This window comes from Rhineura floridana, chromosome 8 (assembly GCF_030035675.1).
Source record: "Rhineura floridana isolate rRhiFlo1 chromosome 8, rRhiFlo1.hap2, whole genome shotgun sequence".
In the NCBI taxonomy this organism is placed as follows: Eukaryota; Metazoa; Chordata; class Lepidosauria; order Squamata; family Rhineuridae; genus Rhineura; species Rhineura floridana.
This window is the reverse complement of record NC_084487.1, coordinates 55,548,883-55,576,239: the sequence shown is the minus strand read 5'-3', so window position 1 is coordinate 55,576,239 and position 27,357 is coordinate 55,548,883. Positions and strand designations below refer to the sequence as shown.

Sequence of the window (27,357 nt, the reverse complement as noted above, 5' to 3'; positions counted from 1 at the left end):
CTAAAACAAAAAATTATCGGCCAATATCTTTATTGAATAATGACTATAAAATTTTTACAATGATTTTGGCAGAAAGAATGAAAATAATATTGCAACAATTTATTCAGGAAGATCAAGCGGGGTTTCTACCTAAAAGACAACTACGTGATAACGTCAGGAATGTTTTGAATGTGTTGGAATATCTAGAACAACAAAATGATATACAAGCAGCTTTGATTTTCTTGGATGCTGAGAAAGCATTTGATCATTTGAATTGGAAATTTATGTTTAAGGTCCTAGAGCAAATGGATTTTGGAGATAATTTTATAAAATGGATCAGATCGATTTATACATCACAGAAGGCACAGATAATTGTTAATGGGGACTTAACGGACTCATGTGAAATACAAAAGGGTACAAGACAGGGATGTCCACTGTCCCCTCTTTTATTTATTTTGGTTCTAGAAGTGCTGCTTAGAGACATAAGGCAAGACAAAAGGATTTCGGGAATAAAGATAAAAAAAGAGGAATATAAACTGAGAGCATTTGCTGATGACTTGATAATTGTATTAGAAAATCCCTTGGAAGGAATTAAAGTATTGATGGATAAACTAAAAGAATTTGGACCATTAGCAGGATTTAAGATCAATAACCAAAAAACAAAGATGTTGGTGAAAAATTTATCGTTAAGGGATCAAAAAGAGTTAATGGAGAAAACAGATTTTAAAATAGAAGAAAAGGTGAAATATTTAGGTATTATTATGACAAATAAAAATTCAAAGTTATTTCATAATAATTATGAAAAATTATGGATAGAGATTAAGAAAGATTTGTTAAAATGGGATAAATTACAGTTGTCATTAATGGGTAGAATATCTGTAATAAAAATGAATGTATTGCCGAGAATGATGTTTCTATTTCAAACAATACCTGTAATATCCTCTGATTTACCTTTTAAACAATGGCAAAAAGATATTTCTAAATTTGTTTGGCAGGGGAAAAAACCAAGAGTTAAATTTAACTTATTACAAGATGCCAAAGAAAGAGGAGGACTGGGATTACCAAATTTGAGACTTTATTTTGCTGCTTGTTGCTTAGTCTGGATAAAGGAATGGATTGTATTGAGGAACAAAAGATTATTGGATTTGGAGGGTCACAACCTGAAGTGGGGATGGCATGGATATCTATGGTATGATAAAGTAAAAGTTAATGTGGATTTTAATAATCATTTTATAAGACGTCCTTTGTTGAAAATATGGAACAAATACAAAACAAGGTTTTTTCCGAAAATACCACTATGTGTTTCAAGTCAAGAAGCTTTTTATAGAAGAGAAATGGTTGGAAAAGAGAAATGGTTAACTTACCAAGAACTATTAGAAAATATACATGGAGAATATATAATGAAAGAGAGAGAACAATTAATAAAGGAAGGATATAGTTCTCAATGGTTTGCCTATTTACAATTGTTAGAAAGATACAAAATGGATAAGAAAATGTATGGATTTGAAATAAATAAATCTGATTTTGAAATAGGTTTGTGTACAAATGATGAATGTATAATTGCAAAAATGTATAATTTTTTATTGAAAATGGACATGGAAGAAGAACAAGTAAAAGAGTGTATGGTTAAGTGGGCAAAAAAATTTGGTTATAATATACAAATGGATCAATGGGAAAATATGTGGAAAAAAGGTTTGAAATTTACATTATGCTATAATCTTAAAGAAAATTTTTATAAAATGATGTACCGTTGGTATATGACTCCAGAAAAGTTGTCAAAAATGTATAGTAATGTTTCTAATGTATGTTGGAAATGTAAACAACAAGAGGGATCTTTTTATCATATGTGGTGGTCATGTAAACAGGCAAAATTATTTTGGGCACAGATAGGTAGGATGATGCAAAAAATCTTAAAGATAAATATTCAGTCAAAGCCAGAATTTTTTTTATTGGGTTTTATGGATAAACAAAAGGAAAAGAAATATGGAAGAATAATATTATATATGATTACGGCAGCAAGATTATTATATGCACAAAAGTGGAAAATGGAATCAATACCAACAACGGAAGAATGGCTATTGAGATTAATGGACTTAGTAGAGATGGACAAATTGACATGCCTTCTCAGAGAAAAAACGACAGATACATTTCTTAAGGAATGGAAGCCTCTTTTGGACTTTTTGTTGAAAGAAAAAAATGAAATGATGATAATGGGATTTCACGATTAATTAAGATAGACTATGGAAAAAAGTGTATTTCGTATGTTTTAGGGGACAGATTTGATATATATTATATACTTATAGCTGATCTGTGACAAATCGGAAGTCAAGTTTTTTTTTCTTTTCTTTTTTTTCTTTTTATTTTTGTTGTATTGTTTTTGTTGTTTGTTTTTGTTGTTTGTTTTATGAAAATTTGAATAATAAAAAAATTATTTTTTTAAAAAAAGAATCTGATAAAAGCTTTGGACCCCAAACAAACAAACAAACAAATTGTATTGCCTTGAAAATTGATTTTTTTGTGCCTGGTTCACAGATCCCCCAAAGCCCATCCACAGATTAAGAACCCCTGCTACATATGCTATGGAACTTTTCTTACCACTAAAGCAATAACTCATTCCTTGCCTTGTGATCACAAAAAAGACCTCCCTATGCTGACCTTGTTCCTCATCTTGAAAATTTTGTGCCCACTGCAACTAACACTAACACATTAATTTTACCCATTAGTTTCAATTGCTCCTGCAATTGTTATGCTTTATAAAATGTAGACCAAATAAAATGTTCATAATTGTTTTTGAATCAGGATAATCAGCTGGTCTGAAGCCTGGGTCAGCCCAAGATGTTTTGCTGCTTGAGACAAAGCACAAAATAGTGCTTCCACATACAGAAACCCACCAGAGTAGCAGCTGACTCTTACTACAATACTGGTAATGGGACTGCATCCTTTACCACACCTGAGGACAGCAAGCTAACATAGGAGGCACAAGGCAGGCTGCCTAGCTTTGTCCTCCAACACCTCACCTCGAGCACCACCCAGCATCTGTCATCTGAGGCAGCTGACTCCTTCTTCTTAATAGTAGGACCGGCCTTGTCTAAAACTATGGTCACTAAACCACTGCATCAAGGATGGTGACATCTAACCGTTTGTCTGTGATCACCCACAATGGTGTGCATGAAGCCACATTGGAAGCATGCAGCCACATTGGTGGAATTTACCTAGCTGCTGCTTATCCAGATTTTTACTTGGATCTGGCTTTGTGGAAAAACAAAAATATAAAAAACAGCTTCCCATGTTTGGTTATATGCATCATGATAAGTGATCACAAGGTAAATAACATCTGCTCACCATAAGAGAGGTGAACTACCTTATTTCATTTTTAATAAAAGCAAAGTTTCACAGAATATTAATTTGCTAAATAATATTCTAGACTTCCACACTGAACTCACAAACACATCAAAGAACACAGTCATGGCTATGATTTATAGCTAGAAAGAGTTTGTTTACACCCACCTCAAGTATCCCATAGAAACATACACACACATGCCATTCATGCGTGACACAACAGATTCCATGCTATATTTACACAGTATGAAAGACAGAGAAGTTCAAAGTATTGACTAAAGACACAAATCACAGTAACTATAAAAGAAGAAAAGCAAGCCCAGGTATTTGACTGCCAGTTTGTCAGATGTACAGAATGTTATATGTTTTCTATACCAATGTTGAACCCTCCATCATAAAAAGTGGCAATAAAGAACAGAGTGTCTTTGAGCATGTGTAATGTGGATTTCCTATATCACTAAGAAATTCTTTCACATCTTGGAGTAGAATCAGGTTCCCAAGTTAGGGAGCTTAGCTTTCACACAAGGTTGATGTCCAGTACCTCTAATTTGAGAATGTTAGCACTTGATACTTTCATATTATTACTGCTGTTATTGTTTATTTGCATGGCACCATCAATATGCATGGTACTTTCCAAATTACAGGAGGACAGGCCCCTGCCATGTGGTGCCATATAGCTTTGAGCTGGCCTAGAACGAATTTGGATTAAGAATTTGATATGCTTAAGGAGGGAGCATTGTACTCCAGACTATTTATATGATTAATACCCCACCTTTCAAACAGGAACTTAATTAACTTATAAAAAGCTTCAATATTTAAACTCATATTTCAACAGCATAAAATACAGTTAAACAAAAATTAGCATAAATCATTAAATCTTTTGTCAAGACACTATGCCAGAGCCTCCCACGTGCATTTGGCACTTTCATTGTATAGCCTTTGTCATATGCTGAAAAAGTACCTCTTTACCCTGTCCTTTGACATCTGATATATATATATATTAGGACTCACCCAATTTTTCTTATTGTAAATAGCTTAAATTGATTTTAATATTGCATTTTTATTTTATTTTTAAATAAAATAAATATTGTAACCTGCCCTGGGACTTTATGGTGAAGAGCAGATAAGAAATCCAATAAATAATAATAATAATAGAAGAAGAAGAAGAAAATACTTCCTCCAAGCAAAACTGGCAGTGCCTCAAACAAGGAGAATACAGAAAAGAACCCAACCAACTGTGTATGTGTGTGTGAGAGAACAATTTACATTTACATGGACTTCAATTAAAATTATATTTTTCTTTAGCTTTGCAGATTTGACACGTATTGCCTTGCGACAAATCTACCCTCAGCATTTCTACTAACATAAGTAAAACAATTAGTAATAAAACACCTTGAAATCCTTTCCACGCCATAATTAACCTGGTGGGTGTTTTTTTTTTGCTGCAACTATCAAATATTTATGACTTACTCAGCACATTTTCTCTTAAATCTTAAATGAAGTGAAAATATAAACTTACATCCAGTATGCCTTTTGTAAAAAGAGACTTCTTGGCAGAAATTGCAAATGATTAACAAGACACAGGAAGTATATAAAGCTTTAAGTGGACCACAATTGCTTAGAGACCTCTTCCGCGATACATTATCTTTGTCTGGCTACCAGATCAAGTGGCTTCTGTGTGACAGATGCCTCTTTGTAGTGAAAAGTGTTAATGGTATGCCATCTGCATTTATATATATTGTTCCCTTCCCTCTCACTTTTTGTGAGCTTAAAAACTACAGAATTAAACCATGTGAACTACAGAACATTTACAGAGAAATAATCACTTTCTAGTTTGTGGCATCAATAAATGAATTATTTGTTGCAAATCTGAAAATGCATTTAGAAAAATATCTGAAATTGCACATTTTATATTCATTGTGGCAGAACTCTGCTAAGCACAATATGACAAAAAGGCTATTCAGACAGCTGCCACTTGTGTCCTGCCTATACTGCCTTTCCCTTTTTGGTAATGTTTATAAAGCAAATAACATGAGAGGTAAATGGATTTTTTATTCAGAAGACCTGTCTTTGTTTTGGACCAACCATTTGTTCCCATCCCCAGACCTCAAAATTCCTAACTCATTAGTTTTACATATTGTGCTGAGTTTATAGAAACATGGTCTATAGATGTGGATGAACTGTTCTTTCTTTGCTTACACCCTCATCTCAGAGATGTGTACCAATCTGTCTGGTGATACATGTGACTACAGCAGTATGGTATCCAACGCAAACACTGCAAATCCATCATCTTATGTGTGCCAATTACAATCACAGTATTACTGCGTTTTGCAGTATGTAAGTCAGGCACATAAGCTCATTTCTATATAAGTGGCTCTATGGATTGTGTATTAGTTTTTAACTACCAAAAAAACTACCAAAAAATAGAGGGTTCCACAAAACAAACACAAAAAAGGAGTCACTACCCAAAAATGACTCCTTTTTTGTGTTGGTTTTAATGAGTCACAATGTTTCTTACCCTTGCGACATTCACACAATTCTGTGCCACATAACAGCTAGTGCTCTGTCACAATGCTGGAAAAGTAGCATCGATTCATGCTGTGCTTACACAACATCCTGGACTGTGACTGAAAATTAGGTACTTTGTTTTGCTTCCTAACTGAGGAATCACCTAAGAAGATGCAAGCTTCACTTCTTTCAAATCCAAGTTAACTTTTAAATATTCCACTGCAAGTGAGTTCCACCCCAACTAGTCACATCCGTATAGTGGCTGCTGGATAAACACGAGATTCCTGCCTGGTTGGATGTGAGCATTACAGTCCTGAATTCCAGAGCAAACTCAGACTCTTCCAAATATTTCCGCTTTTTATGTGACCATGCTTGCTGATACAATTATCTCAGTGTTGACCCAACTATTCATCTGAAAAAGCACCAGAGCAGCTTACAGATCAAAAACTCGATTGGGCTACTGAAACTAAACAGGGGTAGCTGACCACAAGGTTAAAAAGGGCAGCAACATACTTGTCACAAGCCCCACAGAGCTGTCCTGGAGTGAAGAAGACAAAGATACAGAATGGGACCTTGGGCAGGGTCCTAGTAGCTTGCAACCAGGAAGTGCTGAGACAGGTGGCTTCAGTACTTTTGACAGTGACAGCTCCTCCCCCTTAACTCCAGTTACATCAGAAGGAATGCCAGCCAATCTGCGAGCCCGTCACTTCTCCTCCCTATTGCTGTTGCTGTGCACACCTCCTCTAGAGGAGGAGGATCTCAATGAGGTGCCACTGCCCTGGTTGCCTCAGATATGCAGACAATTGTGCTGCCAGGCTCTGCTGGCCCCCACTTTCCCACCTAGGAAGAGTACTCATTCAGTAGAAAGGGCCCACCCACACCTATTTAAGGGTCGTAGGGGTGTGTGTCTAATTGCTGCAACAATGGCTTAGCTCTGAGGAGGAATCCCTGAATATGCTGTGTAGAGATACAGAATCGTTTGTAACCTGTAAGCTGACCCATTAAGTGTTCTAGACTGAAGTTTCTCATTAAACATATTGGAGAAAAACATACCAGCAAGTCTGAGTCTTCCAACAGGCTTGGCCAGGACAACAACAACAGCAGCCACTTCACCCAGCAACCCCAAGTCTTACCCTTAACTTGAGCCCACTCTCACTTCTTCCCTCTTCCCACATTATAATCAATCACTCTCAGTTTTTACCTGTTGTCTTGGGTGGAATCTGCATTGGTATGGCCTGGCCCCAACCCATAGTTCTCCAGAAGGAGGGAGACCCCACAGTTTACCATAGCAAAATAGTGTTTAGACAGGGTGACACGACCACCAATCTTCCAAATAAAACAGTTAGGTATTTAAAAACATTCAGAATAATAAAACCAACAATGAGTTAAAAACAGATAAAAAACAATAGCTTCTACATGCCTCGGCAGACTTACTTAAACAAAAACGTTTTTAGGTGCTGAAAAGAGTACAATGAAGGTGTCTACCTAATGTTAATAGGCAGGGAGTTCCAAAGCGTAGGTGCTGCCACAGTAAAGGACTGATTTCTTATAAGAGCACAAGAAGTACTGTGTGGCACCCATAACATGGAAAGAACACCTTGAACTTGGCCTGGTAGCAAATTGGCAACCAGTGCTGATTTCAGAGCAGAGGTATTATGCGCTGATAGGGTCTCACTCATGTCAGCAATCGTGCCACAGCATTCTGCACTAACTGCAGCCCCCTGCTGTATGGGGATTTGTGACCGTGGCAGACTGGCTGCCCAGATTTTTTAGTTTTGGTTTTTGGTTAGGAATCCTGACTGGTTGTGGGATGCTGAGTGTTCTGCCTTACTCATAGGAATTTTGTTGTGGTTGGTATGTTATTGCATTTAGGAATCATCACTATCTTTTCTTTTTCTTTTTCTAATTGCATTTCATTTACCTTTAACCTCACTTTCTTACATCCATAGAAGCAACAACAGTGGTTCCTTGCGCTCAGCTCAACCCCCTTAAACTCACTAATGATGCACCTTGTGTGTTGCATGACGGTTTGTTTCTTGCCCAATAATGGTAAAAGAGAATTCACGTTCTGGGAAGTGTGGCTGCAATTGTTGTTCCCAGGCTGTTGCCTATGAAGATAGACCCAACCACGTGTGTTTTCTCTCTGTCAGTTATTACTCACTGGAATTGGGTTGGCTGTCAAAGTGAGTTTATAGCAGCCCACAGAATAGGCAGGAAAGGGTAGAGAATCTTCTTACTCTAGAGAATCTTCTTACTCTTACTCATTTCTCAAAACTCTGAAGTGAAGTGTCAAATCTGTAAAGAAGTTTGGAACAGCCATGTTACAAGGTAGGGGCAGGGCATTCCAGGCAGGGGGTTGCCAACCCTCCTTGGATATGGATATCTTTGCAGAGGATCCCTAGTCAAGCTTTACCAACAGCATAATCCAAACCATATCTACTCAGAAGTAAGTCCTATTGAGTTCTATGGGGCTTAGTAAGTGTGTTTAGAATTGTAACCTTCAGGGGCATCCATCTTTACTCCTGAGTGCTCCCATCTAACACCTCCACGACACTAGGCTCCTTTCTTCTTACAATAGCCTTCTGGTGACTGGTCTGGCCTGAGGGCACTTAAACCGTTCTTGCCAGAAGCAAGTAGGCTAGATTAAATGTTCCTTACCCAGGCTCCATCTTTTAGCTAAGATTTCTTAATTTTCAATTAAGAAAAATGTTTTTGTTTGAATTTGTTTGCTCCAAGCAACTGTGGTTGATGCTTAATGTATCATGCTTAATGACATCACTAGGGCCCACCCCTGAAATCTCATCTTGGGATGCTTCTGACCTGGCAACCCTAAACAGGTTGTGTTGTTTTGGTTTAAAGCAGGGGCTGGGAATCATGACCAGATTGGTTTCTGTGCTGTGCAGGGAGAAAAGGATTTCCTTTTCTGCAGCATAAAAAGCTCCCCATCCTCTCTTTTTCTACCCTCCCAGGCCTTGCCTTGCTTTTTTTCTCTTCCCACCCTTCAGTGTTGCTCTTTCTGTCCCCTTCACCACTTACTATCTCTTTGTGCCTCCTTTTAGCCTTATTCTCTCTCTCTCTCCCTACTCAACCCTCACCATTTCTCACTCTATACCTTTTGTCTTCTTTCTTCCCACCCCCTCTCTCTCCTAACCTGTAGTCTTGTGTCTTCTCCTCCCAAACCCTTAATCTCTGTCTTCCTCCTTCCAGGCCTTGGTCTCACTATTTCTTTCCTCTCCATCCCTTCACTTCCTGCCCTGTTTCAGCCCTCTCTTAGCCCCCTCCCTTGTTCTCCCCCCCATCCCTTAACATTGCTATTTCTGCCCCTTTCCAGTTCCTTGCAGTGCTTTTTCTTTCCTCTCAGCCTAGTTCTCCATCTTCTCAGGCCCTAGCCTACCACTTAAACTGTCTGTGTCTCTCAGTCAGGTGTGATCTGTCTATTGTGACTTCTAGCTCTGCCTACCCCTAGCTCCACCTACTGTTAGCTGCTCTGACCCGTCCTTCACTCTACCAGCCACAGTGGGTGGCCACTACCACTGAATCCATAGAAGTATAGGAATAAGGAAAGGATTTTAGTTTGTTTTGAATTGGCTGTATGTCTTCTTCCCCTTCCCCTAGGATGCTTCCTGATAAAATAACCAGAAGCTACAGTTGCCATCAGGGTCATCTAGTCTGACTCTCATGTCAATGGGTGTGTACCTAGGGCTAAAAACAGCTGCAGAGCAAGATTTTCATCGGAACCATGGTGACCCCCTCACCTGGCAGTTTCACACAATTAATTTAATGTGTAATTTGACTTAGATGCTAATGAGATAGATCACATTTTCCATACAGAAGCAAGGGTTTTAATGCATGTAGTGTTGCTAGATTTTACTAAGAGAGGCTTTATGCCTTTTAACAGCTGGGTGACAGGTAGCAATTCACAATAATAGCCTTTCCTGGCATGAAGCCATGGTAATAGAGAATCTGCACCTGTTGAATTTTGCTCCCCTGAGGGCTTAAGTAGATAATCCATATTTTAATTTTGATAAAAAGAATTTTAAAATGTCTCCATGTGCTTAATTAATTCTTCATTAAGAATTTATTTGTTAAAAAATCTTTTAACTATCTTGGGAGTTCAAGATCAGGCATATACTAATGCAGTTAGTTCTTTTTTTGCCATAAGACAAGATAGAGACAAGATACCCACATTTAAAAGCAAAATCTTCATTTCAATTAGCTCTTTAATCATATGCCTTTCTTTTCAAATAAATTGTACTGTACTCCATGGGAATAGCAATAAACCTGCTCTACACTGAATTATAGAGAAACCTTTTGGACCATCAGCAGGAAATATGATATTTAAATACTCTTCCCTCAGGCAGGTTTCCCCCTTCCCCAAAGATTTATGTCCTTGGATTTGGCATGCCTTCACTACTTCTTGATATATGTCAGACCAACAAAGCTTGAACTTCGTCCCAAAACTAAGCCAAAAAGTGAGTGAGCAGGAGAGCAAGTGAGCTGCTTTGCTTTCTTGTTCGAGGCAAAGTAATTTGAAAAACTGGCTGACTCCCCGGAACATCCCCCATTCCTCTGAGCATCACACTACAGCAGATGCTGGCAAAACAGATATTTAGCTAGCAAACACAGCAGCAAAAATGGCACCTTAAAAGCTGACTTTTTCAGCAGAAGCTTTCATGAGCTATAGCTATTTGTTAAAAAATCTTTTAACTATCTTGGGAGTTCCAGCTATTGGGAGTTTGCCAGCTATAGTTAGCTATAGTTATTTATGTTTTTGAAGTGCTGTTATTTCATGTATTCCAGTTAGGGTCAGTAACTATTTTCTTATATCTGTCCCTTGTAAAACACTGCCCCTTTATTGTTCCAATTTTGCACGTGGTTATATCATTTTATCAGTGTGCGCAGTTGTGTACTAGAATTCTTCAGTTTTTATTCTTTCCTTTGATATTTGATGATTGTCTGAATTGAGAATGGATAAATCTTGACTCTAGACATGCACTTGGATTCCAAATAATCACTACTTCTCTTTTACACACCCTATATCACCCATAACCTCTTGTCCAGCTAGTAATTATTCCTAAATGTGTTTTATTTGCAGCTATTCTGTAAGAAGTACAATTGGATCTATTGTGGTATTAAGCATTCTGTGAAGAAAAAACTGTAGCGGTTGATTTAACAACACACCCTGCTTTAGAAACCAGGGCAAGATAGGCTTTGGAGAGTAAATGAACAGAATGTACAAGATGCGGAAATGGGGAAAGAGTTTCTCATGTGTAAAAGTAGGGTGTATGTGCTCAAGGAGTAATTTTTGGTATGAGAATGTGAATGTTACAAATGCACAAATCTTTCCATTTTCATGTGTGAATTGTCAGCCATGCATCCAAGGGTCATACCCATATATTCCAGTACTAGAGGGGCCCTCTATGAAACCATAAGATAGTCGAACAGCATATAAGAAGCCTCAGGCTTGAGGCCAAGTGAAAGGGCTTGGAGAAGACACATACACCTGAGACATGCAGTACTATAGTTAGCAGAGGACTGGTCCATGGACTAATGGCTTAATACAGGTAACTGGCCAAACAATCTCCTTTACTCAGCAAGTTGTAGCAATATCTCCCATACAATACAAATATGCATTTTGCAGTCTTGACTAAAAATTGTCATCACTCCTGCCATGCACTGGGGACAGATGCGGGTCCTTTACTACCTCACTATACCAGTCTGAAAGCCTGCATCTGATCTATGACCTCGCCACTGAAAATTCATCAAGGGAGAGGGCTGAGATCCTAACAGTTCAATGCCCTTGGGCAAAACAGCAGTTTGGGCTATTTAGATCTTGATTAGATCTTGAAGCCTGTACAAGATCAGGATAACCCCAACCTCCCATGGAACTAGATCAGGTGTTGCAGGTCAATAGCATAGCATATTATTGTTGTTGTTGTTGTTGTTGTCTTTATTTATACCCCGCCATTTTTCCAAAACTGGAACTCATGGCGGCTTCCAGATAAAAAATACATATAAATACATATAGCATATTTTTGTTGACAATTGAAAGTTCCCAAGTAACAAGTGTGTGATGAGATGTTGAACCAAGACTCTAAAATATTGTGGCAATTAAATTTTCCAGGGCACTTTCCATCTATTATTTCAGATAATTGATCAGTTGCCTGCTTTGGATGGGGTCATACTCCCTCTGAAAGAGCAGGTCTGTAGTCTGGGGGTGCTCCAGCATCCAACTTTGTTGCTAGAGGCCCAGGTGACCTCAGTGGCTAGGAGTGCCTTTTACCAGCTTTGGCTGGTAAGATAGTTGTGGCCGTTTCTGAACCAGGATAGCCTGACCACTGTTGTCCACGCACTGGCAACCTCCAGGCTGCAATGCGCTCTATGTGGGGCTGCCCTTGAGGTCGGTCCGGAAGCTACAGCTGGTGCAAAATGCAGCAGCAAGACTGCTCACTGGGGCAGGGTATCGTCAACATGTCACCCCGCTGCTGAAAGAACTGCACCAGCTGCCCATTTGCTTCAGGGCCAAGTTCAAGGTTCTAGTTTTGGTGTACAAAGCCCTATACAGTAGGGCCCCACTCATATGGTAGGTTACATTCTGGACTCCCGCTGTAAAGTGAAAACCACTGTAAAGCAGAACTCATTGAATAGAATGGTGTGCGATGCCCAAAAACCGCTGTAAAAGCGGAACAAGCACCATATGAGTGGGGCTTTAGTCTAATTGCGTCTAATTGAGAACGCTGTATTAGCGAATCACTGTAAAGCGAAGCGCTGTAAAGTGGGGCCCTACTATACAGCTTGGGACCAGGATACCTGAAAGACCATCTTATCCCTTATACACCCAGTCGATCACTGCGCTCTGCAGGTGAGGGCCTCCTGCAGCTACCATCTTATCAGGAGGTCCGTTCTGCACAACACAGGAAACGGACCTTTAGTGTGGCGGCACCTACCCTGTGGAATTCCCTCACCTTAAATATTAGACAGGTGCCATCTCTTGTTATTTTTTTGGCACCTATTGAAGAACTTCCTCGTTCAACAAGCCTTTTAAGTTGGGACCTTATCCCAGTCTGCATCTGTGTTGGAATTGCTTTTTAATATGTTTTTAAACTTTTATTTAAAACAATACGTTTTTAACTTTTTTTAAAAGATGTCTTATTTTTATTTATTTTATTTATTTATTAAATTTCTATCCCGCCCCATAGCCGAAGCTCTCTGGGCGGTTTACAACATAAAAAAGCAATTACAATATAAAATATACAATTCAGCTTTGATACAGTTAAAAGGAAAAACAATACCACATTTTAAGTAAACATAAGCAAACAATAAATCTCATAACATAATAACATAATAAATGAAACAAAACCAACAGAGCAGTTATAACAATATCTACAACATTCTCCAATGTCTCATATAAAATATTACAAAAACAACAACACATTTTACAAAACTAAACAATGAAATAAGAGCTAGCTAGCATTACAAATAACATAATAAAAACCTAACAGAGAAAGCTTTTAAAAAATATATTTTTAAAGATGTTTTGTTTTAATGTATTTTAAAGTCTGTTTTATGATATTTTCAAGTGTTTTTAGTGCTTTTGTTTGCCACCCTGGGCTCCTGCTGGGAGGAAGGGTGGGATAGAAAACAAATAAATAAATAAATAAACAAAACATTTCTAGTATCTTGGCTGAAATCCCAGACTGCCTATTTTAATTCTGCCTACCTGCGTTTCCCTTGTTTGATGGGATGTAGCATTATTCTTTTACTGTTGTAAACTATGTGGCATATACGTATGTTGCTATCACAGTCTGAAATGGGCTGCCTTTCAGTAACATGGGACTCTATAATTTATTTGATAAAATAAAGGACTGTGATCTGTTCTCTACAAAGTTAAATACATGCCTGACAATCGACAGACATGCAGCAGCAACGTCTTCAGCACATACCTGCCAACCTGGCAGGGGAGGCCCTGTTGGTGGGACTGCCAGTGGGTATGGCCTGTGGAGCAGTGATTCATGACAGGGTCTTCTCCATGGTGGTGCCCCATTTGTGGAACTCCCTCCCAGGGTGGGTGTGTCTATCCCATAAACAAGGCTTTTGGATAATAATTGAAGACTTGTCTGTTTGCCTGGGTTTTTCAGACATGAATGTCAACAGGACTTTCAGCAGCTGGTGCTGTCTATGTATGCTTGGTTTTAGAGATGTTTAAATCATAATAATTTCAATTATAATTATTATTTTAATTTATTACCTGCCTTTCACTCTGAGGTTCCAGGGCAAGTTACAACACTTTAAAATATATCCCTATTTTTTAAAAAAAAAAAACTTGAAATCACAAACATCACAAAAATAGGGTGGATCCTACAAATATGCATCTCAGGTGTCAAAAGCTAGGCTAAAGAGGTACATCTTCAGTATTCACCAACAACTGTATAGTGAAGTTGCCAGACACACCTCTGTGGGGAGGGAGTTCCACAACTTAGGGGATGCCACAGAGAATACCCTCTCCTGGGCCACCACCACCTGGGTTTCTGGGGTGGTGGAACTACCAAGAGGGCCCCCTCTATTTTTCAAAATTATGATATTTTCTATTGTTCATCATCCTGGGCTTCACTGGGAGGTAAAGCAGTATAGAAGCAACAACTGCAACAACAACTGGAGAGATCTCATGTGGTATAATGGCTAAGGATGTTTCAACTCTTTGAGCCATCTGTGGCATTATATATGTTAGCATCTGATCATTGAACATTGTTGTTGTTATGTGCCTTCAATTCAATCACGTCTTACGGCAACACTATGAATCATTGACCTCCAATAGCATCTGTCATGTAACACCCTGTGCAGATCTTGTAAGTTCACGTCTGTGGCTTCCTTTATGGAATCAATCCATCTCTTGTTTGGCCTTCCTCTTTTTCTTCTTCCTTCTGTTTTCCCCAGTATTGTCCTTTATAGTGAGTCATGTCTTCTCGTTATGTGTCCAAAGTAGTATGATAACCTCAGTTTCATCATTTTAGCTTCTAGTGATAGTTCTGGTTTAATTTGTTAACACCCAATTATTTGTCTTTTCGCAGTCCATGGTGTGCACAAAGCTCTCCTCCAACACCACATTTCAAATAAGATGATTTTTCTCTTATCCGCTATCATTGTACATATGACAGATAAAACAAGGAATTTGTTTGTAATATGAATGAATATTCTGACTAATGCAGATGTTATGCTTGCATTACCAACCAGACTAAAGCAAGAGTTACTTTGAACTGCATGTGTGAAACTGACCTAAGAAGGTTTGCTGAGAAGCGAGGTATCCAGAGCACAGCCTTCTCCCAATTTCTTGGATGAGTTTCAGTTGGTACAGCTTGAGGACGTTGACAAGGTGCTTGGACAGGTTCATGCAACCACTTCTGTGCTGGATCCTTGCCCTGCTTGGCTAATAAAAGCTAGCAGGGACGGGACAGCCTGCCAGGGAAGTGATTAATGACTCTGCGAGAGGGCGTGGTCCCTGGCTGCCTGAAACAGGCGGTAGTGAGACCTCTCCTGAAGAGACCCTCCCTGGACCCAGAAAATCTTAATAACTATAGCCTGGTAGCAAATGTTCCATTCCTGGGCAAGGTCCTTGAATGAGTGGTTGCGGTCCAACTCCAGACTCCCTTGGATGAGACCGATTATCTGGATCCATTTCAGTCGGGTTTCAGGCCTGGTTTTGGCACAGAAAGAGCCTTGGTCACCCTGTATGATGACCTTTGTCGGGAGAGAGACAGGGGTAGTGTGACTCTGTTGATTCTCCTTGATCTCTCAGCGGCTTTCGATACCATCGACCATGGTATCCTTCTGGGGAGACTGGCTGAGTTGGGAGTGGGAGGGACTGCATTGCAGTGGTTCCGCTCCTACTTGGCAGGTCACCTCCAGAAGGTGATGCTTGGGGAACATTGCTCGGCACCCTGGACTCTCCAGTATGGGGTTCTGCAGGGGTCAGTTCTGTCCCCCATGCTGTTCAACATCTACATGAAACCATTGGGTTCGGTCATCTGGAGCTTTGGAGTGCATTGCCATCAGTATGCTGATTACACGCAGCTCTATTTCACCTTTTCATCTTCTTCAGGTGAGGCTGTCAATGTGCTGAACCGGTGCCTGGCTGTGACAATGGACTGGATGAGGGCTAATAAACTGAAGCTCAATCCAGACAAGACTGAGATGCTGCTAGTGGGTGGTTCTTCTGACCAGATGGTGGATGTCCAACCTGTCCTGGATGGGGTTGCACTCCCCCAGAAAGAGCAGGTTCATAGCTTGGGGGTTCTCCTAGAACCATCTGTGTCACTTGAGGCTCAGGTAGCCTCGGTGGCACGGAGTGCCTTCTGCCAGCTTCGGTTGCTGGCCCAACTACGTCCCTATCTGGACAGGGATAACCTGGCTTCAGTTGTCCATGCTCTGGTAACCTCCAAATTAGATTACTGCAATGCACTCTACGTGGGGCTGCCTTTGAAGATGGTTCGGAAACTGCAGCTTCTGCAAAATGCAGCAGCCAGATTGGTAACAGGGACCAGACGGTCCAAACATATAAAACCAATTCTGGCCCTCTCGTACTGGCTGCCTGTATGTTTCAGAGCTCGATTCAAGGTGCTGGTTTTGACCTATAAAGCCTTACACGGCTTGGAACCACAATACCTGATGGAACGCCTCTCCCGATATGAACCCACCCATACACCACGTTCAAAATCAAAGGCCCTCCTCCGGGTGCCTACTCCAAGGGAAGCTTGGAGGATGGCAACAAGGGAGACGGCCTTCTCAGTGGTGGCCCCCAAATTATGGAATGATCTGTGCGACAAGGTGCGCCTGGCGCCAACACTGTTATCTTTTTGGCGCCAGGTCAAGACTTTCCTCTTCTCCCAGGCATTTTAGCATGTGTTTTTTAAATTGTTTTAAGTTTTTTAAATTGTGTTTTAAATTGTTTTTAGAAGATGTGTTTTGAATGTGTGTGTTTGTTTTTAATGTTTTTAGTTACTGTAAACCTCCCAGAGAGCTTCGGCTATGGGGCGGTATACAAGTATAATAAAATAAAATAAATAAATAAATAGTGGCCAACCAGATGCTAGTGGGAAACCACATGCAGGGCATGAGTGCAATAGCACTTTCCTGTTCATGTTCCCCAGCAAGTGATATTCAGAGACATGCTGCCTGAAAGTAGTACATAGCCACCATGGCTAGCAGCCATTGATAACCTTATCTTCAATGAATTGTCTAATCCCCTTTTAAAGCCATCTCTGGCCATCACTACATCTCAAGGTAGTTTAACTATGCACTGCGTGAAGAAATACTTCTCCTCCCACCATTTGTTTTCATTGGATGACCTCTGGTCCTAGTATTATGAGACAGGGAGAAAAACTTTTTCCTATCTTCTTTCTCTACATAGTGCATACATTTAACAGGGATGTGATAGAATTCTGCCCAATTCAGATTTGGTACCAAATTTTCCATTGATTTACTTATTCTCAATAGCTGAGGATTGGATTTTAATGCACCGAATTTCCACAGCTGTTTTTGAAAATGGACTTTTTTTTAAAAAAATCCTCCTCTAAAACATCAATTTTAAGAATGATTTTTTTTATATTATTGATATTTTATTTCCTTCAAAATATCAGTATTTTAAAGGAAATATCAACATTTCCTTCAAAATATCATTATTTCCTTCAAAATATCAATATTAATAGCGATATTTTTTCAAGCAAAAACCAAACAAACACAGATTGGTAAAAGCAGCAGCTAGTGGATAAAGAATTAACTCAAATTAATGCCAGCCTGCTAAGTTGACGGAATGCTTTTGAGCTGGCATTGGCCAATGGACCCCATCCCTAACACTTATACACTTCTATCATGTTCCTCCTTACTTTAAACTAAAAAGCCTCAAACATTGTAACCTTTCTTCACAGGGGAGTTGCTGCAGGCCACAATAATGTTGGTTGCCCTTTTCCATACCTTTTGCCTCTTTGCAATAAACTTTTTGAGATGCAGGGACTAGAACTGTACACAGTATTCCAAATCTATAGATTTGTATAAAGGCAATTCCAATGCAGTGCCCTACAATGGCTGAGCGTTATCTTGATGACAGCATTGTTTCTAACATCAGAGCTCTATATTAACATTACCAGTGGGGACTGGACTGGACACAAAGAATGGCAGAGCAGCGTTCTGTGGTTTAAGGACTCTTCCAAGCAAAAAGGTTGTCAGCTACTGTTAGGTTGGCTAAGGGGGTGGTCTGATTTTTGGGGTTTTATTGTGAACAGTATTTTATTATGTATCTGTTGATCTATATTTTGATATGTCGTTTGTATTTCTATTCCTTTGTACGTCGCCTAGAGTGACAGGGTGTCCTGCCAGATAGGCGTCAAATAAATTTTAGATAATAATAATAATAATAACTCCATTCTTGTGTTGTTTTCAGAATTCACTGATACTGTTCAATAAATGTAACTGTTTCAGCTGTCTTTCTGTCCTCGTGATAGTTTGCAAACAGGGACCCTCCCCATTGTCATTCACGTCAGATGTCTTTATAGTGGGGGACTGACAATGAAAGGAAAGAGTTGAATTTATATCCAAGCCTACATTTTGTCTACAGCCTTGTCTCTGGAGTATCAACAAAGCTCAAGAGAGAGGTCCTAGCAGCTCAGCACCCTCCTAACTCCTCCCTACTTACTGCTGGTGGAATAAACCAAGTGGTCTGACTACAGTGCTGTTACCATGCAGACTGAGCACTACAGATGCTCAAAACAATACTATAAAAATAAACATTGTAATACAAGAAACATTGAATTATGCAGTGTGGATAATTTATGATTACTTGTATACACATTTGCCAACTTTGCATAATATATTCTACTTCTACTTGTCATGGGAAAGGACAAAAAGCAATGCAGAATACTCTGACCCTTTGAAATTTCCTCCTGAAAAACTTCAGGAAAAATGTCCTAACTGTTAGAGCAGTATGACAATGGAACCAATTTCCTAGGGAGATGGTGGACTCTCCAACACTGAAGGCATAGGCATGAAATACAGAAATTGATAGCTGTGTCTGACTTGCCAGTCTTAGGATGGTTGTCTTTTACATCATAGCAGGCAAAAGAATCTCCTTGTCTGTAGATAACTTCCCACCACTCAGTAGTATAAAAATAAATGGGCATCCCTGGTAATTAAAATACAAAGCTAACTATACTTTCTTAAGCACATATACTCAAAGAAAAAGCAAATGACATAATGCCGAAGCTTCCAAACAAAAGAGTATTGAACCTCAAAATGTAACAGGTAAAGATTACATTATCCAATAACTCTCCATGAGTTATAAGAGCAGAAAAGAGCTACAACAAAACATAGGGAAATAGAATAATAAAACAATAAAATGTAAGTTATCAGTGTAATCGTGTCTGACATTCCTTTAAACAAATTTCTAAAACCTTTCAAAAAAAATTTAAATATAGCATTGTATTTGCTGACCACGTTTGCATGTTCACTAAACCATGGTTTAGCACACAGGCCGGGAACCTTTTTCAAACCAAACGCCACATTGCCTCATGGGCAATCTTCAGGGGCCAGGGGCAAAAAGTGGGTGGAGCTGCAAATGTGACTCCTCCCTTTGTATGGTAGGCCACATTCTAGCCACGCAAAAGTCAAAGGTTTCTACATACAGATCTCTCCATTCAGGTAAGCAAGAAGCTAAATCACAGTGTTAGGACACATTCTAGCCAGTCAGAAGCCATCAAGGAGGGATGGAGTATGGTCATTGTGGGCCTTGGGAAAAGGGATGTGGTCTGGAGGGAAGTTGTTGCCTGAGGAGAGTCTTGCAGGCTGAACAGAGAGACCCGGAGGGCTGCCTTCGGCCCCTGGTTCCCCACCCCTGATTTAGTATGATGTGAGTTGCAGTTTGCCTCTGACACAGGAGGAGTCTGAAAGTTTTTGCTTTCTCTTAACTGTAGTTTGTCCTGTTGTGTGGTACAACAAACGTTTATTAACACTAACAACAGTTAATTTTTAAAAAGCTAACTTCAAACTGCGGTTTCTGAAACTGGCTTGGAAATAAACCATAGTTAGTGTTAACCACAGTTCCTGTCTGGGATGACACAGAATGCTGTGGATAACTAAAAGCAGGGGCGAAAGCTTCCAAACTCCTCAGCTGCACAAGAGGGAGGAGTGTACAAGACCAACACTCAGTGCGGCTTCTGCATATAATCCTAAAGCTAAATCATGGATTAGTGCAGGGATGAGGAACCTGTGGCCCTCCAAATATTGTTGGACCAGCTCCCACCAGCCTCAGCCAGCATAGCCAATGATAACAGATTATAATAATTGTGTCCAACTACATGTGGAGGACTAAAGGTTTCCCATCCCTGGTTTAGAGTGACATGTTAATGCAGATATTGTAAAAAAAAACAAACACTAAGGTTAGGTGCCAAGATAAATCTAGAGTCAGCTTTAGTTGTTTGTAGGTCTTGATATATTAATTAACTCACCTCTCCGCCAGTGCAGGGGAAATGACTGGAGTATCTAGAAGTGCAAATTGCCGCTTTCTTGGTTATATCATCATCCAGCCCAAAGACTGCTGAGCAGTTAGTGGAAAAATATTTGTAAGGCTTCCATGTTTTCCCAAAATCCTGAGATCGCTCCAAGACCATGGCTGCTGGTCTTGGTGACTTGAACACCATGATTAAGTGAGTAAAATAGAACTCGGTTTCCAAATTCAGTTGGATCTTCTCCCTGTGCACCCCCTGTGCTGATTGCCACCACGTGTATGGCAGCCAGAAGGATGAGTCAACCATGGCAGAGGGAGGGTGAGCCAGATGGGCATGCAGAGAATTGCATTTACCACACTTAGGCCTCTTGCATGTGAAGTCTGCATTCTCACTGTATGAACAATAAAATTCTGTGGAGTTGCTCCCACACTTTGTATCTGTCCACAACTTACGTCCATATCCTAAGTTTCCCATTCGAGGATTGCACGCCTTGTCACAGTGGGACCCAGCTTCAATAACACTGCTTAGTCCTAAGTAGGAAAAAGGTTGCTAATTAAAAACTAAGCATAAATTATTATCCGCCAAGAGTGCCTATTACATAGTAACAAATTATGACTTTGTAGTCTTTCATAAAACAAGCACACCTAAATTTTGACTTGACCTACAAAGAATATAAGACCTTAGGCAAGCAAGCCTTTATACTTTGAGCTTCAGCACAACACAGAGACACACCACTGAATCTGTACTATGTGAATAATGATACTGGCCTATGACAGCACTGAGGGTTACTGGGATATTTTATGTGAAACACTTTAAACATTTGAAATGTGCTATATAATGTGCTGTTCTTAAGGACCTTGAACCAAACTATTCAGTGTAAATCTTAATAGGCTCTTTGCAAGAAGTACTGAAGAACGCCACATACAACTAACTACCACTCTTCCCCAACTCTCCAGTGCTAGGACCTTAATACTCCATGACTTATGCCGCTGTTTGTCTTCAAAGGAGGTGTTACCTACTGCAACGTGAACAGGTATGGAACATTTTGGAGTGAACACCTTCAAGTGAGTAAATATCCTAGGGACAAGACAGTACCCTACACCAAACACTCTTGATTCGCAAAAGTTTTTAAAACATATTGTTGAGGGAGGGGGTCAGAGAAGGACTTATTCCTAAGGGGATGACCACCACCATCCCCAACAGTATCTTCACAGGGGGCTCCTACTCAGAGGCAGAATAGTATTTTATAAAGGAGCTGGTAGCAGCAGAATAAAAGTCTAAGGCGTGTTTTGGTAGAACATATAAGATCCAAGGCAAAAGTGGGTGGGATAAACCTAAGGCGAACCATTATTAGGCATTTACTAAATGTTAAATCTCAGGGTTTTTTCTATGCTTCTTTAGAGTTCTGTTGTTTTTGATGCTATGTATTAGTCCCTTTTTTATTTATGTGATCTAAGTTTCATGCTAATGTGCTGCCTTGGTTGTATTCTCATCTCTCAGGAGATTCTTTTTCAATTTCTCTTCTGGTTCTCCTTTTTTCTCATTTGATCTTGGTTCAATTCTAGATACTTATCATTTAGCCTTTCTCTTTCAATTTGGCTTCTAAACTCTTTTCAAGTTAGCTATAATTTTAATTCATATTTTCCTGCTCCATTTTTTTTTCATTTTTCAAACTGTTTTTTCTTGGCTGAAGTTTACTTCCTTGAATTAAGCTTCTTCCATGTCCTCCTGCTATTCCTCTTTTTCTTTGTTGCTAGGTTGTGAGGTAATCCAACCTTCTTAAGTGTCCAGATTATAGATCAGAGGTTAATTTTTTTTGCCCAAAGGCCACATTTATCCTTGGTCAGTACTCTGGAATCACTTGTCAGGGTGGGTGTGGCCAAAAGTGGACACACATGGAACACTCACAAGCACACATACACATACACCGGCTGATCTGTGCAGATCAACTGAGGAGGGGGTCTTCGCTCATCAAATGATCAATCTCATGACCAGAAAAGGTGCAATTTTTATCACCAGCAGGCCTCTGGGCTCCACCTACTGCAGTACTCTATCTAGTTTTTAAAATAATCTTTTTGCTATTGCTGTCAAAATGGCCGAGATCTTTGAGAGCCAGAAACAATTGCTTGGGTGGACAGATCAGCCACCTGAATGGAGAGGAATTATACAAATTCCTGTCATTTCATCTTCTTAATCTCTAGGCTATACTATGGTTATTTCCTTAATTTGTCTTCTCTTGCGTATTGTAATGTCCTCCTTTCCTGTTTCCACCTTCATATCTGCTTGTTCTTTACTCTGCTGCTTAGCTTCTTTATCCTGCTTTTCATTTTGATTATATCACTCCCATTCTCCCTCCAATGTCTTCCTATTCTTCAATATGTATTTTCAACTTATTTTTTTCGTTTACAAATGTTTACATTCTATTGTTCTATCTTTCTACTTTTCTTTATATGTTCCCTTATTTGCTTCATCCCACTGGTTCTTCAGATATTCCTTTACAGGTTCTTCTTTTGTTCTACAAACCTAAGCTTCCTTCTTTTATTTTCTCTCTTCTTCCCTTCTCTCTCTGTTCCTTTTCTTTGGAATTCTCTTCCTTATGACATACGGACCAACTATTTCCTGTATGATCTTTCTCCTCTAGCCCCTTCCTTGTGTGTCTCTCCTTTTGACTCTTGTCCTAAGCAGTATGCAGTAAGTTCATTTGAAATAAATGGGACCTACTTCTAAGTAAACACATTTAGGATCAGGGTAATGAATCAGAATATTTTAGGCTGAAGATTAAAATGGGCCCATCCCAGCTTGAATTTATAGAGCACACTTCTGCTAACAAAAATAAATACAACTGTAAAAGTCACATACTAACATCCAGCCCTTTTCAAAATGCTGTACAAACATTAACTAATCTGCACAGCTCTCCGGATATATATATATATAACTCATGAATATTCTGTGACTCTGAACAGGTACTACACACTGTGTACCAGGATACAATTTCACTTTCTGAAAAAAATCATCTTTGGCTTGTTGAGCCAATTATCTGTCTCCTATAGTGGCAAACTAAAGTTTGAAAATTTGCAGGATCATTCTGACACTCAACTCTACTTTTATAATACTGAAATCTTCCAACAAATCCTGAACTGTCTTCTTTTAGCATCAGGAAAATATAGTATTTTTCAATTCTAAACATTCCTCATTTATTTCAGGTCACATTAGAATCTTCTGTTTAGTTTCCTAATTGGTGGTGGGTTTCACTGCCATGGAGTCAAAGAGAAATCTGCATGTGGTGACAATTTTAAACTAACATAATACAGTTGTTTTTCTGTGAAATTTGACAACATACAGCAATATACAATATGTTTTTTAAATGTAGTCCAAGTAAGAAAAATTGAGTGAAGAATACTGATAACTCCAGTCTATGTTATGTGACATTTTTCTGGCATTGTACTATCAGTCACTAGAACTTTGCAAAATGAATAGAAAATTAGTATTTTTTTACACCATCAACCATAAGATTGTGAAGGCATTTTTCTCTTTCCAGAGAGATACCTTTCCTTTCTCTTTCTCTTAATATTTATGGTTAACTGCACACTACCTTCCAGCCTATGTAGTATATATGCCATTGAAAAAAAATCTGTAGTATTTATTTATTTATTTATTTAATTACATTAATTTTATTTATTTATAAGATTTATATCCCACCCTTTCTTCCAGTAGGAGTCCAGGAGCCTAGTAATGCACAAGGTACAGCAGGACTCACCTGTTAAACATTCAGAGCTAAATCATATGCTTCCTATTGATGCATTTTTCAGCCAAAATATATTTCCCTCCCTAATTTTCCATTAACCATTTTACAAAGTTGACTATATGACATCCATTTGAAAGGCTAATGAGTTTACAAATAAAAATTTTTGAAGGACACACTGTAAATGTTACTTTAATATATATTTCAAGTCTAAAGATCTGCAAAGTTTTTTTTTTAATCACTCTGAAATAGGCTCATTTTCTCATCACTAGCTTCTGGTAATGTTTTATTAAATAAAAATATAATTTACGAATACTCATTGTCCCATCACTGAAGATGAAGCTCCCTCTCTACATTGATAGTAGCTAAAAGTAGAATATTTATTGGTTAATGGATCTAAGCCAAAAAAACAAAGTTTAAATAATGGAAAAAAGCAATTCCAGTGTACACCAGGTTAGGCTATCCTAAGGCCAATAGCCATCTATTCCTGGAATAAGAGTGTGAATGAATGTTATCTTTCTGCTTTATATCTCATCTTCTCCTTGCTTTAGGCCCATTCACATTAGGGAATATGTCCTTTTGTCAGAAGGACAATGATGCAGACACCATAGGATGGCAATTGCAAGGGTCAGTCCAATACAGGTGTTTATCTCATTGTAGATCTTTGAGCTCGTTTTCTTGTGCATAAACAATAGTAGCAATCAATTTGGAAAGATGTAAGTGCTCAGCTTTCCCCTCAGAGTAAGATGTGAATAAAAGATAGTGGTGCATAGTTCTTCTGTGCAGTATGTTATCCGGTCCTTGTCCTGTCTAGCCCTGATAGGGGGAAAAAACATTTCAAAGAATGTGGCTGCATGAAAGTTGCTTTCTTCATTTTGTTTCAATCATAAAACTATTAAGAAACAATTCACATAATTTCTATGGGCAAACCACCAGCATGTAACTTGTGGCTGGATATGGGTGCAAATGCACAAGTTGTTCATAGATGCTGTGAATTCAGGACAATTGCTCTTCACAAGACCACCAGGGAACAGGTTCACAGGAATACACATTCTGACACAAGTCATACTACCTAAATTAGCCTAGAATTAGCCTCTGTTTCTCCTTAAACAATTAGGTTATTTTTAGTACATTCTCTTTGAGAAGAGTAAATCCTCCTGCTATGTTTTTAAAATAGTATCTATGTTCAACTTTTTTAAAAGTCCATATAATTTAGGTGCTTACCTTAAGCAGCTGATTCTACCAAACAAAATGTGAAATAGTTCATAATAGATACTAATGATGATAATGATTATTGCTTGTACCGTTTCACTCTTATGTTAAATGTGTAAGATGAATGCCCATTGCTCCAGAGTTTATCATTTTTTTTCTAGTGTGGAAAGGAAAAAATGAAAGGCCATCATCTATTTTTTATGATACCCTTATACTCGCTGTTTTTAAATTTCCATTTCCCCAGATTTTGTTTTCTGAGTCACGTGATGAAAATGTTTGGGGTTTAGGTGTATATATGTATAGTACAAATAGGTGTATAGTACAAATAGGTGTATATTTGTATAGTACAAATTACTATTATCCCATTATTCGTGGGAAGACCTTGTTTGTCTTTCTGTCTCTCTTGCACTGCACTTGACTTTTAACACTTTCTTCTGAAGTCACTGAAGAGCCAGCAACTATTTGAAAAGCCAGTGTTATCTCATTTACCTCGGAGGCATTTAAAAGGGGAGGTGAGGAGAGAAGTGTTCCTGATCTCAGTTAAGACTAGGAGCTCTTTTTTTGCAGGCAATAAGAGGCGCTTCTTAGGTTTACTGACAGGCGTCCAAATCCTGCAGCTTTGTTCGAGGTGGAGTTGGTAGGTGGCTGAAAGCAACTCCAGGGTTTAACTGCTCGTTAACTTTTGTCGTCAGGAACAGGTCCGCAAAGCAAATCTTCTTCGATTACCAGCAGACCCTCAAATAACTTAAAGGGAGCCCAAAAGAGAGAGAGAATGCGAAAGAACAGGACTCACATGCGCGCTCACGCACACGCACATGCACACGCAACATACCAGTTCTGAGAGACCAACCTGCAGCCACGGCAGAGCAGCCTAGGAATACAAGGTGCCAGAACGGGCTCCCCATGGTGGAGCTCGTGGGCAAGGAATAGCATGGAGTCCAGGGTCGAAGGCTGCCCGGTATGCCTTGCATCTCCTGGCCGCTAAGGGCAACGACGAGGCTTCATCGCCACAAGCCCCCGCGGTGCTCCAACCCGAGGACCTTTTGAGCCTAGCCGAGCTGCGAGCCCTATTTGGGGCATCTCTTTCACTCCTTGCCGTTGCCGATAAGTCCCTTTCACTGCCCTCCTCCTGCTCCGCCTCCACCCCCGGGAGCTCCGGCCAGGTGCATTCAGAAAAGGCGCCGACTCTACTCTCCCCCCGCTCCCGGCTTCTCTCCTGGTCCCCGATGACAGCCCTAGGAGGGGAGTGGCGGCGGCGGCGGGTCATAGTACTGCAGCGGCAGAAGGAAGGGCTGGGCTGCTCTGCACCTCACCCCCCCCCCAAGGGGAGACGGCGGTGGTAGGGAACAGAGCCCGCCATTCACACACCCCTTTTAACCTCCCTTGCTATCTGGCAGCAACCACACAGCCACCCCCGGCTTCCTCAGCATGAACCGCCTGTCTGGACATTGGAGGGAAGAGGAGGATGTAACCAGCAGTCTGTCTCGCTCTCTCCCCGCTCCCCTATCTCGTAGCATTCCTCAGAACCATTGACTCCCCCCCCCCCCCGTCACATCGCGGCAGGCGAAGGTGCCTTGGGCTCATCCAGACGACTGCAAAATGTGTGACACGCCCACTATCTGTGTTCATTATTTTTCGGTCGTCCAAATGCACTGTTATGCATTTTCGCGGGTTAAATCCTCTCCTTGCAATACCGGCAAAAATGCGATTTGCTCTTTAAAATCGGGAATCATTCACTGTGCCTTCAGGAGTTAGGATGCAATACCACGGACTTTACAGGTGATGGGCAGTTCTTGGGCGTTTCCCCTTGCCCCTTCTCCTCATTCCAGCCAATCACGTATCTGCACTTTTGCGCATGTGTGAGAATAAGCCTGGGAAAATTTTATTTATTTATTTATTTATTTTTAAAACTTATATACCGCCCGACTAGCAATAGCTCTCTGGGCGGTGAACATAGATACAATAAAATACAATATAATACAAAAACATCAGTCTAAAATCAAATTTCACAATCTAAAAACAGCAAAGGCTAAAATCAAATTACAAACATTACAATCATTAACAAAAAATTAAAATGCCTCACAG

At 39.7% G+C, this 27,357-nt stretch overlaps 1 protein-coding gene across 4 annotated transcripts in view; it reads right to left on the bottom strand.

The window, feature by feature from the left end:
• NTN4 (netrin 4) overlaps positions 1–26,558 on the bottom strand; it is a 74,351-nt gene extending 47,793 nt beyond the window's left edge. For 3 of the 4 annotated variants that reach the window (XM_061639532.1, XM_061639533.1, XM_061639535.1), the window contains exons 1-2: positions 26,105–26,558; positions 20,319–20,848 (exon numbers count right to left, since the gene is read on the bottom strand). In XM_061639532.1, coding sequence (XP_061495516.1) covers positions 20,319–20,848; positions 26,105–26,243 — 669 coding nt within the window. In that variant the 5' untranslated portion in view covers positions 26,244–26,558. The remainder of the gene's footprint in view (positions 1–20,318; positions 20,849–26,104) is intronic. The other variant, XM_061639534.1, reaches the window with a different exon arrangement.
• Positions 26,559–27,357: the final 799 nt, after the last annotated feature.